Genomic DNA, 12,935 nt, shown 5'->3' on the forward strand with positions numbered 1-12,935 from the left:
CTGTTCATGGGAGAAGGGCTGGCAAATTCAATGCATTTTGCAGTGATTCCCAGCTACAGTCAGAGCGCAAGGATATATTCAGGGATGGCAAAATCACAAAGCCTTAAGCAAGCATTAAAGGGGCGGGCAGGAAGATAATTCAGCAGGAAAATAGGGAGTTGAACAGGAAAGCCTTTTGAATAAGTAATTTGTAATAAAACCTTTTTTTTTTTTTTAGTTAAACACTATGAGCTTTTCCCCTGTTCTTTCAAAATGAATAGAAAGTTACTGCTGACAGTGACTGGGGTATTTGCCTTCTGTACCCGTGTGCTTGCCTTTTAATCACTGAACTTTTGTTTTGTACTTCACTATTAGTTAGTGATGCAAATGGAGGCTGAAATCCATGTGCCTGCTGAAGTCACTTCTCTAGGAGCCCCAGGCACCCTGGGCCTACAGTCTTTGTCATCCTGATCTCTGGTGCTCTCAATAATGCAGCAAGCCTTTGCTCCACCAAAGCGTCACCTGTCTAGGTGAGTCGTGCCATCCCCTATCTGAAGTGACAGCCATCTTTGAGTACCAGCATCTTAACTGACTTCTCTTTCATCATCCATGTTAGAGAAATAACATTTTCGACAAGGTGTTGGGTTTTCCCCCCGCTTTTCTTTATTCTTTCCCCAGCCCCCCTTCACCCCTTAGTTAGAGCACCTGATCAAAAAATTATTTCTGACAAAGATTTCCTGCTCCAAATTAAATGAGCTCAAGGAGACGGAGCATTTTCACGCAGAAAGAAAGTGAAACGTTGATGTTGGAAGTTAATGAATCTGGTAGCAGAGAGAACATTATTGAGACTGGATAATATGATCTAACAGCTTTCCCTCTTCTTATCCTCCCCGTAAAGAATGTATGGAAGTCAGTTATGTGGCATGATTCTAACATCTGTCCTACCCCATAATGGTAATTTGTATAAGTAATGGAAACAGGTTAAATACTTCCATTCTAATGTTGCCAGCAGGGATGAAAATGAACATTTCAATGAAATAATCTCGACAGAGCAGGGAGAGGAGGGGTGGATGGACTGATTCATCTCCAGCTCTCTTTGGTGATCCGAACACTAATGAGAATGCTTGAATGTATAGTTTATCAGATAGAAGGGGAAGAGCAAGTAAATTTCTCAGATTAGAATCACTGTGAAAATATACCCGCGTACAAGCTGCTTCGTTCTCCAATTGCCAGCGTTGGCTAATAATTTGCAGCATTCATTTTAAGGGGATAGGGGAGAGAAGAGAAGGAGGTGAAGAATCTTTTTGTTGGTTTTTAATGGAATGCCTTTAACGGTTATCATTCAACCTGCTAGAAGCACGGAGGTTGTTCTTGTTACAGTACCTTATCTACTTTTCAGACCCATTGCATTAGAATTAGAGGGTAGGTAGTTCTGGTATTTTACCCCCCATTTTGCTGCAATTAGAAATGAAAGACACAAACCACTGTAGTAAGGTTATTTGGTTGTCTGATAGTCTGTGCTGCTCCTCAACCATTGTCGTAACTAAGCCATATTTTTCCACTGTAGTGCCATTGTAATACAGACACACACATGGATTTGTAGCATCTGTGCCAGAATTTTGTATGAACGTTTGTATATACTAATATAGAAAACACGCAAATCTTCCAGCAGGCGTGTTAACCTCTCACAATGTGAGATTTTTGATTCTTTTGTAAAAGTCTCATGACTCTGTATTCTGGAAACGTATCTGTAAATGTTTTTTTTCCTCTCCCTCTCATTTTTATGTGATGAGGGAGATGTGTGGCTATAGATTGTCTTTTCTATCCGTACTTTTTTTGCCCAAGATATGAAACGTGTTCTTGTGTGCAGTGGAAGTCACCCCCAGCCCAGAGTGCAGTTTGTGCAAGGTGACAGCGTGGGCTGTGAAAACTTCTGCAGCTGCTGTCTCCTGTTGGCTGGGTAAATATTAGAAGCTGTGGAAATACATGTGTTGAAGAATGGTGAACGTTCACATCGTGCCACTATTGTTTAGTCCCAGAGTAGGCCCTGATTTAGTGAAGAATTTTAAACTTAAACCCATCCCTATTTGTTGAAACTATGAAATATCTATTTCAGTGAAAATTATTTCAGTATTCAGTTACTTTACTGAATTGTGGCCTTCAATACTTAGGTGTTTCTTCTGAATAAATTTATTTATTTGGAGGATTTAAAATCGTGTCTTGAAGAGTTTACTACATTTAATTTTGTAGACTGTTAAAAACAAATAAAATCGTTACTTTTTGTCCTTTTCAAAATAATGTATTCAATGCTGAATTCCATTTTGAATGGAAAAGAATACCTCCGTAGAGACAGATTCCTTCAAAAGCACCAGTCCGAGGTTACGGAAAGGTTTTATGTGAGAATATTTATATTTTTAACCACATCCTTACATTTCAGATCTCTGTCTGCTTTTTCAAACAATGGATGTGTATTTATAGTGTAAATATTCTCACTGAAGCAAACACAATGTGCTGTGCTACTCACATGTACAATATATAGCGTCTCATGTCCACTTAGATTAGAATGCACAGCTTTTAACACTGCTCAAAGATGACAGTATATCTATGGGGAAGCATTGGCATCCAGAAGGCACGTTTTATAGGCAAAAAATATTAGCAAGACTTAGGAAGGAGAAAAGAAATACAAACTGCTCCCCCTAATTTTTAGTTGTCTGGAATTTGAAGCTTTTTCCCGTTTTTCCACCATGCATTTGCCTGAGTCTGTGCATGCACAAATGAGAAGGAAAAGAAAAGCTGACATTACGTTCTGTAATTTCTTCCGCTTTGGATATAGTTTTTGTTGAGGAGGCTCACTGCTTATATCTGCTCTTGGTATGTCTGTGTGGTTTCAGGAGACACGTAAACCAGCAGAGTCTTTGCAGATGCAGGAATATCTGGAAAAGATTGCTGAGAGTTTCTCGGTCACAGAAAGATACGCTGTCTGAAACCTGTCTGTCTGTTGAGCTACCTATTATAATTTAGAGGGAGAATCTGAACATCTCACGCTTTTATTTGACGTAGAATAATATTACTTGTCTCTGCAAGTAATTGTAATAGGAACATTTTTGCTATGTTTAAAATTCTGAAGCTTACTTATTTGTCAAATTTCTGTGAGAATTTTAGTAAAATATACATGTTTTGAGAAATTAACATTCTTCATTTTGTATGCTTCTGAATTATCTCTAACAGAAACCTTTTCAGTTAGAGAATTGCACTGACCTTGCAAAATACCATATGTTGAGTGTGCTGCTATTCATCTTATAAACATTAGTAGTCTGGAATGAAAAGGTATTGTGTGTATCCTATGGTAACTAAAGGAGTTAAATAAAATATTTTTGATTGCAGTGATAGAAATTAAGCATTTCAGATAAATTACTCTCTTTTGGTTAAGAAGCGTTATTTCTTTGTGTTTTTTCAGATAACAACTGTACAGACATGTGGGTGTGCACATCATGTAAATTCATTTTTTTCAGAATCTGGCTTAAATTCTGAAATCACAGAAAATCAAAGTCCTGGCCAATGGTACATTCTTAACTCTTATATTGCAGTATATGTTGGTAAGGGAGTGAACTCAATCGTGTAGTAGTCTCAGCAGAACCTAAGACTAGGAAAGTAAGTGAAAGATGGATATTTCACCCTAACACTCAGTTTCTTTGCTTTGACAGTTTAACACCGACCTTTCATGTAGTTTTAACGTTTCTTGTGTGGTTTAGCTCCTTTTATTTTTATGGTAAAGTGCAAAACTACCAGAATAGAGAAAACACCCTTTATCATAAATAAAGGAAAATGAAAGATATGGCAGTGGCTCAACTAGAGTTTCTACTTAAGCAGATATTTAGATGGTTTATATATAGCAATTATAAAAATATACATTTATGCAATTTAGAATTAAGAGTTGTAAGCAGATAATTCACCTGAATTCTTACAAAATGCTGTATCAACTATAGCAACATTCAGCATCTTACGACAGTTTCTTACATCTATTTATTAAAAATATTGGGATGTGAAAATTAGAGAAAATTGGCATAGTTCCACTGAGGTTAGTAAGAAAATAGCTGTTCATAAAAGCTCAGAATGGGGCCCCCCTCAGTTTTCAGCTTGTACTTGGTGACTGTCTGCTGATCATTACTAAGTTTTGTTTTTTGTATTTTAAAAAAAAAATGCCAGATGGTAACTGTCCATTTTTATGCATTTTAGGCCTCAGAGGTTTTTTATTTTTTTATTTAAAAGTAATTTCAGAATCAGAAACCATATTCTTCTCTAACTGTTCTTCACTTTTCTGAAACTTAAAAATGTATTGTCTTTTGCTGTTAGAAATGACTGAAAACAGGTGTATTTAATGAGAGAGCTAAGAGGTCGTAGACTGTAGCTGTAGGAGTGGATTCTACTTGCATACCTAGAGTTCAGAACTGCAGCGGTACTACCGTGCTCAAATACCTGCAGAGCGTTTCAACAGCAGCATTACTGCAACAGTGGGAAGCTGACTGACTTCTTAGTTCTTTTACTATTTCTGTGTTTTATTCTTCATTTTATGGACTAAATGCATTTTTAAGAATTTCTTTTTCTGGTTTTATAATGCTTTTCTGGCATCTTCCTGGCCTTTGGCTCCAGGATGATTTCTGTAGTGACTTCTATTGTGCTTGGTACTCACCAGTCCTTTTAAACATATTAGAAAACACCTGAGGCTGACGCATCTGTAAGGAATTGGGCCCTGGTTAACGCTTTTTTAAAAACCAAAAGATCAAATTCTCTTCTGAATAAATTTGACACTTAGAGGACAGATGAAAGATGCAGTGGGCATCTTAAGGTTCAGCACTACCCCAGTACTAGATGGACTACTTTTCTACTTTATCTTAAAAGATCAGACTGAAGTAGTTAGGGGCTGCATTAAGACTGAATTGCAAAGGTGAATACAGAATGCAGTACTGGCCATAAAACTGTTACTTTTCTAAAAAAAAAAATTAAACACATTTCAATGCGTGTTCATATTACAATGAGAAAAGATTCTTTTTATTTTTCAGAATAGAAGTTTCAGAATATGTTAACAACAAAAAGAAGCTCAACTTATGCTCCCCCCAATTCAAGAAGACTTCAGCTTTGTTAACATGATAATATGTATTTTCTTCATATCACATAGGAGCAGAAGTGCCTCTTTTTCTGCCTTTCTTTCAGTATTGTACCATGGAAGGACACAGCCCACATTTCAGCATTACTTGCTGCACAGTTCACCTGACAAGGAGGCATTTTTTTATTCAATCGCTGAAAATTGTTCACAAACCATGTTTTCTACCTTGACATGCTTATAAAATGATCTGCATTCCATTATCATTGTAAATTTTTTTTAAGATTCTTTTACAAAACTGGAGGGAAATGTGTACAAGTATGTTTTCTGCTTTGCAATGAAAGTGTACATTTATCACTTAGGTACATGTAAGCCACTTCTGTGAATTGGGCCCTTGGAGTAAATGTGTTTTGATGTAATGGCCATCTGCTCATGAATATCACATTTGCTAGTTTAAAAAATAGTTCGATATAGATAAACACATAGTTTGGTAAGATTATATAGTTTCACCAGGTGGCAATACAATAGCCAAGTTTTATATTTACCATAAGCCAATAATCAAGCTGGGATGGAGTTCTCAAGATTTTTGTTTGTTGCTTTTAAAAATTAATCTGACATTTACTTTTAGTTGCTGACTGCTGTTTTCAAAATGGTAAATGCAGGACCCACATCAGATCATAACACGAGGCAAAGTATATCCTAGCCGTTTCAGAAAACAATCATAGTCTTGCTTCTCTTTTCACCTTGTAAAAATGAAAGCTGTTCTGCTCTCAGATGGACCCAGTACAGCCAGCCACCAGGAGACCCTGGAACAGCTAACCTGGTACACTTGCCCCGTATAGCTCCATTAGAGTCAGGTGTCAGTGACACAGAAATGGCCCTTGCAGCTGTAGCTAAAGCCAGTTTTCCAGAAAAGACAGCCCCGACGAGATGTAGTTGGCCAAGCCAGTGCTTCTGAGTGCCTAGGTCTGAGGAGTGCAGGTCAGCTGCAACGTGTTGCGCGTACATAGTGCAGTAGATATAGCTCAATGCCAGGCCATTTTTTAAGTTGATAAAAACTGGTTTAGTAGGCTCTTTGTTTGATTTTGGTTTTGATATTACGGTATCTACTGTGGTCCTGGCACATATTTTACTTCTGAAGTCAAAGTTTATTCTTAGATAGCACTGATATCAAACTGTAACCGGGACAGAGTATGTGGATTTATAGGTGGAGTGTGTGAGTGATGGTGAGTTTGGTTTCTGGATGTATCTTCAAAATTTGTCTTTATGGTTACTGCTTTTAGTACAGAAGACAGCAATGATGTAAAATGTGTGTGTTCGATAACTTTGTCTTGTTTTACCCCCCTCTCTCCCCTCCTTTATTTTAGCATATGTTCCTGAGGAGGAATTGAAAGCAGCAGAAATAGATGAAGACAGCGTGGAAGATGATGGGCTGTCTCTGGACATCCAGGAGAATGAGTATTTGTGCAATGACGAAGCGGAGATCAAAGAGGCTCAAAGCTACCAGAACTCCCCAGTCAGCACTGCAACTAATCAGGATGCAGGCTATGGTTCGCCGTTTAGTGAAAACAGCGATCAGCTGGCCCATTTCAAAAGCACTTCCTCTAAAGAAGAGAAAGAGGATCCTCAGTGCACAGACAATGTTTCCTATCCACAGGACAGCTTGGCACAAATAAAAGCTGTGTATGCAAATTTGCTTTCGGAGACTTGCTGGTCCAGTTTAGCTTTGGACTTAAAGAAATCCAATCCTACCACCAGCAACAACGGAATCAGCCAGAGTGAAAACACCACCAGTACTGACACCAATGCCAATTCCCAGAGTACTAGTACTACCAGTACCAACACTAGTACCAGTACAACTACCAGTAATACTAGTAACAGTAATAGTAACAGTGGTGGCTCAGGTTATGACTGGCACCAAGCTGCGTTAGCTAAAACTTTGCAGCAGACCTCATCGTACGGACTTCTCCCAGAGCCTAGTCTTTTCAGCACAGTACAGCTTTACCGGCAAAACAATAAACTTTATGGGTCTGTGTTCACCGGTGCTAGCAAGTTCCGATGCAAAGACTGCAGTGCAGCCTATGACACACTGGTGGAGCTAACAGTGCACATGAATGAAACTGGACATTACCGTGATGACAACAGAGATAAAGAAGCTGATAAGACCAAACGGTGGTCAAAGCCTAGAAAACGATCACTTATGGAAATGGAAGGCAAAGAGGATGCCCAAAAAGTGCTGAAGTGCATGTACTGTGGGCATTCATTTGAGTCTTTGCAAGACCTCAGTGTCCATATGATAAAAACAAAGCATTACCAGAAAGTGCCTCTGAAGGAGCCAGTACCAGCCATCACTAAATTGGTCCCTTCTACCAAAAAGCGAGCACTTCAGGACTTAGCTTCACCATGTTCACCTGAGCCAACAGGGATCACTGCAGAAGCTTCACTGGGTGAGTCTGCAAAGGATCAGAAAACTGCCAACCCCTATGTGACTCCAAACAACCGCTATGGCTATCAAAATGGTGCTAGCTACACTTGGCAGTTTGAGGCACGCAAAGCCCAAATACTGAAATGCATGGAATGTGGCAGTTCCCATGACACTTTGCAGCAGCTCACTGCTCACATGATGGTCACTGGTCATTTCTTGAAGGTGACCAATTCTGCTTCCAAAAAAGGCAAACAGCTAGTATTGGACCCTGTGGTGGAGGAGAAGATACAGTCTATACCTCTTCCACCCACCACCCACACAAGGCTACCAGCCTCCAACATTAAAAAGCAGCCCGATTCCCCAGCGGGCTCCACAAACTCGGAGGAAAAGAAAGACCTAGAGAAGGAAAAGGTGGTGGTCAGTGAAACAGAGAAAAAGATTAAAGAAGAGAATGAGGACTCCACAGAGAAATTTGAGCCAACAACTTTGTACCAGTACCTCAGAGAGGAGGACCTAGATGATAGTCCTAAAGGCGGAATAGACATATTGAAATCCCTGGAGAACACGGTGACAACAGCTATCAGCAAAGCTCAGAATGGAGCCCCTTCCTGGGGAGGATATCCCAGTATTCATGCAGCTTACCAGCTCCCAGGAACAGTCAAACCCCTTCAGCCCGCGGTGCAGAGCGTTCAAATGCAGCCGTCCTACGCCAGCAGTGTAAAATCACTGTCGTCAGAACACAATGCACTCATCCATTCCCCAGGCAATCTCACACCCCCACCTCACAAGAGCAATGTATCTGCTATGGAAGAACTGGTGGAGAAAGTTACAGGTAAAATCAGCGTGAAGAAGGAAGAAAAGCCTTTGGAGAAAGAGAAGAGTTCTCCAGTCAAACCCATGTCACCTGCTGCTAAAGAAAACAAGGACTTCCCAAAAGCAGAAGAAATAAATAACAAACAGCAGCAGAAGAAGAGCTCTGAGACAGAAGTTCAGAAGGTCAAAAAGGATAGTCCAGCAGAAGCACATACGCCAAATGGTACAGAGCCACTTAAAACAAAGATTGCAAATGGCTGTAACAATTTAGGAATCATCACAGATCATTCACCTGAGCCATCCTTCATTAATCCATTGAGTGCTTTACAGTCCATTATGAATACCCACTTAGGCAAAATTTCTAAGCCAGTAAGCCCCTCTCTGGACCCTTTGGCCATGCTGTACAAAATCAGCAACAGCATGTTGGACAAACCCATTTACCCAACCACTCCGGTCAAGCAGGCTGATGCTATCGACCGGTATTACTATGAGAACAGTGATCAACCTATTGATTTAACCAAGTCCAAAAACAAACCTCTTGTTTCCAGTGTGGCTGACTCTGCCTCATCCCCGCTAAGGGAGAGTGCCCTGCTGGATATTTCCGATATGGTGAAGAACCTCACAGGGCGTTTGACACCCAAGTCTTCAACTCCGTCTACCGTGTCAGAGAAGTCTGATGCTGACGGGAGCAGTTTTGAGGAAGCTCTGGATGAACTGTCACCAGTACACAAGAGGAAGGGCAGACAGTCCAACTGGAACCCTCAGCATCTTCTAATCCTTCAAGCCCAGTTTGCTTCCAGCTTGAGGGAGACCCCAGAAGGCAAATACATTATGTCGGACTTAGGTCCACAAGAGCGGGTACACATCTCTAAGTTTACTGGTCTTTCCATGACCACAATTAGCCACTGGCTGGCCAATGTGAAGTATCAGTTAAGGAGGACAGGTGGAACTAAATTTTTAAAGAACTTGGACACAGGACATCCTGTTTTCTTTTGCAATGATTGTGCCTCTCAGTTCAGGACTGCTTCTACATACATAAGTCACTTAGAGACACACCTAGGGTTTAGTTTGAAGGATCTGTCGAAGTTGCCACTTAATCAGATTCAAGAACAGCAGAATGTTTCAAAAGTCCTCGCAAACAAGACTTTGGGCTCACTTGGAATTGCCGAGGAGGACTTAGGCTCCACATTCCAGTGTAAGCTCTGTAACCGAACTTTTGCAAGCAAGCATGCAGTCAAACTGCACCTTAGTAAAACACATGGCAAGTCCCCAGAGGACCATCTGATCTATGTAACTGAGTTAGAAAAACAATAGCGTCCAGGTAAGCAGCCAGGTATGCAAGTGACCACAGGAACATTGCACTAAACTTCTTCATAGTACTGCACTAGGCCTGACCTGAGCCTCTGAAATCAGTCTTACTTTTGTTGCTGAACTGCCTATCTGGACCTTGGTTTTTCTTACACTTATTTTGTAGTTATATTTATATGCTCTTTGTCTGATCTGTGCATGGTTATTTTTTGTTTCTGTTTTTATTTTTTGTGAGTCAAAGTCTGACCTTTATTTTCAACATCTGTCCTTGATGTTAAGCTATCTTTTGTAGAATATAGTGGGAGACACTATTGAGAGACATTAATTTAGCCGTAAAGAAAGACACAAAGAACAATGATAAAGAGACATCCTAAAATTACAAAGTTGCCATGACAATAAAGGTCACAGAACCTGGTAGTGTCAAGTTTTAACCCTCTGAGAACTGTAATAGCATTTCTGTGCCTTTCCCAGTGACTAAATAAGTAAATAAGGAAAAAGAAAACAAAACAAAAGACTTAAAGGCATTTCATTCAAATAAAAGCTGTGTCGGAAGCAGAACTTATTTTTTTTAAATGAATGAGCTTCTTTTTTTTTTTTTTAATGCAGAACTGGTTTGTGAAGAAATTGTGCATGCAGTCCTTGGAAGAAGGAGAGCTGTGTAGTACTCAAGGGGTTAGGAAGCCACAACTGTATAAGTTAAATAATAATTAAAAAAAAAAAGCAAACCAAGTTGCCACTATGCCCAAACCCTCTGGATGCTGAGAATTGCCACTTTTTGGCAAAAAAAAAAAAAAGTATGCAAGCTGTTATTTAAAACAAGTGTAAAAATGCTCTTTTCTTTCCTTTCTTTTTTTTTTTTTCCTGTAAAATACTGCCGTTTATAGTTATTTCCAAATGTTAAGCTTTGGTACAAGCTGACCTTTCTATAGTGTGCTGCATTGGTAAATGAAAACAAAAAAAATGGGGCAAATGTTGGATTCTGTTCCTTGTAAATTGCCAGCATCAGCTTAAAAAAATACATGTTACATATCGTACCATTTTAAACTGTTCAACTTTCTTTGTACCTTCTGGCTGTATGCTTTCTCTTTTAACTTTTTATATTGTCATTTTATATTCGATTTCTGTGTATATAATGTAAAACCACACTTTTTGAATAAAATTTAGTTCCTGCAGCTTGATATAAATAGAGAAATTTTACTGGCACCTGCATCTTCCCAGATGCATGTACTTAAAGGAACTATCTGACAAAAAAATAAATAAATAAAAATAAAGCAAGCAATGCACTATGAATTATACATTTTGATGTTTTATCATTAATATTGTACAGTACATTTTGGTTCACACAATTAAATCCACTGTTTTCTCAAGTGTAAAATAAACCCACATGCAGTTCTTGATTTACATACATTGTCATGTCGTCATTATATTGCCTTTGAGGTGTTATTCCAGCAATAAGAGGCATCGTTTATATAATCAACCAGCAAAAATCTGTTCGAAATCATCTCTCGTGATCTGTATGCTGACGTGTTTCATTCGAAGCCGTAATACTAATAAGCTCTTAAAACAGATGTGCAGTAGGTACGTACTGCGAAAGGTACAGAATCGGTGGGGCGCCGTCAATTAGCGATGGGCATTCTGCTCATCACTGAAGTAGAAGAAGGGCTGCAAAGGTTTTGGCCAAGTTAATTTTCCTATGCTGTATGAGTGTGCCCGTAGTCATTTTCTGTGTGCATTCAAAGACCGTCTCCTCCCTTCCTTCGCAGGCAAAACACCTTTTTATTTCAACAGTTACACAGTCAGAGGCTGTGGCTTCTGCCCCTGTAGTCTGTTGAATGCTGCGGTACTTGCCTTTCTGGCAGCGGTTGAAGACCTCTGAGGCTTTGACACCAGTTTTTACTTACCGTACAAGAAGCCAGACCTGTGTTTCTCTGTACTTTTTAAATATTGCATTTTGAGGTAAGCTGAGCGCTATCATATCAGGTGTTTCCCTTAATCTTTATTTCTGTTCTGTTGAATGCAGATGTCATTTAGAATGTAAAAGAGAGCTGTCAGAGCCTTCACTACTCTATCTCCTGAGTGCTTTGACAGTTACGGTGTATGAAAGCCTGGGATCTGCTATCCATTACACTTTTTGGAGGGGCTATTAAATATGAGGACCTAGAGGGGTTTGCTTCCACATGGTATTAGTGATACTATTGCGTTTTATATACATCTGTGTACGTATGTATGTTTCTGTTCCTTCTTCTCAATTCTTCTGAAAGTAATTTAAATGTAAGATCTTGGCTTCCAAATACAGCACAGTTCTACATTTAATCTTTACTTTAGTTACAACCCCAGAAATACCTATGCGTTGTTCTGTTTTCTGCAAGAGCCTAGCAGGTCCAGGTCACTTACATTTACATAGTATTTCCAAGTAGTGCAGGAAAGCGCCACGAGGATTTTTTTAAATGTCCCTTACTTTCTTCACTGCTAACTACCTATGTCCTTCAGGGGATCTAGCCATTTAGACATTTCAGTTCAATTACTGGATGATGATGTACTTTGGGCCCAAGGGGTGGTGAGGAAGAATAACAGTCGGGCCTACGGCTGTAATACAGACTCTTTAAATAATAACCCTTTGAAGTTTTGTTTACTTTACCACGGGCCTGCAAACATGTGATTATAGAATATGCTGTATCACATTGCAGTAGTGGGTGAAAAGGTTGAAAGGGAGAAATAATAGCTCTAAAGTGGGTTTGAATCTAATGTAAATCCATTAAAACTCATTTTGAAACACGGCATGTAAAGTGAGTTCTCAACACCAGGTGACTCCCTCGAGAGGTGTTTATGACATTGCTAAATCCGTTCAGTTCTGATAGCTTCAGAATTGGACAATCACTCATCCTCTGTGCCAGTGTCGGAAGAAAGTCCATTTAGAAGAAACTAGCAGCTTTACCTGGTGACTAGGCTGATGTAACGCTTTCTAAGGCTGAAATATGAAGTAGATGAAAATTTGAGGACTAATGTTACACTTGCGTAACAAAATGAAGCACAGCAACAGCATGATCTTTATTCTTCGGATTTTGGCCACTTTTGTTTGAATATCGTATTTCTGAAAAATTTCCTTTTAAAAAAATATTGCACAGTTTAAAAACGAGTTACTCTTTTCCTCAAAATAGGTTTGCAGGTTTATTTCTTCTTTATTTCAGTAAGATTTCGACAAAGATAAGTTTGCGCTATTCTACTAGTAGCTACTAAAGCTACTACATGGAAGAGACCACACAGCCTTTCAGGACTGGTCTTGGGAATAAAAGAGATGTAAGCGCCTTA

At 39.3% G+C, this 12,935-nt stretch overlaps 1 protein-coding gene across 3 annotated transcripts in view; it reads left to right on the forward strand.

The window, feature by feature from the left end:
• Window positions 1-11,029, forward strand: part of TSHZ1 (teashirt zinc finger homeobox 1) — a 54,620-nt gene extending 43,591 nt beyond the window's left edge. Inside the window, exons 2-3 of one of the 3 annotated variants that reach the window (XM_076330091.1) lie at window positions 6,448-9,639; window positions 10,233-11,029. In XM_076330091.1, the coding sequence (XP_076186206.1) occupies window positions 6,448-9,632 (3,185 nt within the window). In that variant the 3' untranslated portion in view covers window positions 9,633-9,639; window positions 10,233-11,029. Of the gene's footprint in view, window positions 1-6,447 lie in introns of all 3 variants that reach the window. The other 2 variants (XM_076330092.1, XM_076330090.1) reach the window with 2 other exon arrangements.
• Window positions 11,030-12,935: the final 1,906 nt, after the last annotated feature.

Source organism: Aptenodytes patagonicus, chromosome 2, assembly GCF_965638725.1.
Source record: "Aptenodytes patagonicus chromosome 2, bAptPat1.pri.cur, whole genome shotgun sequence".
NCBI classification, from domain to species: domain Eukaryota; kingdom Metazoa; phylum Chordata; class Aves; order Sphenisciformes; family Spheniscidae; genus Aptenodytes; species Aptenodytes patagonicus.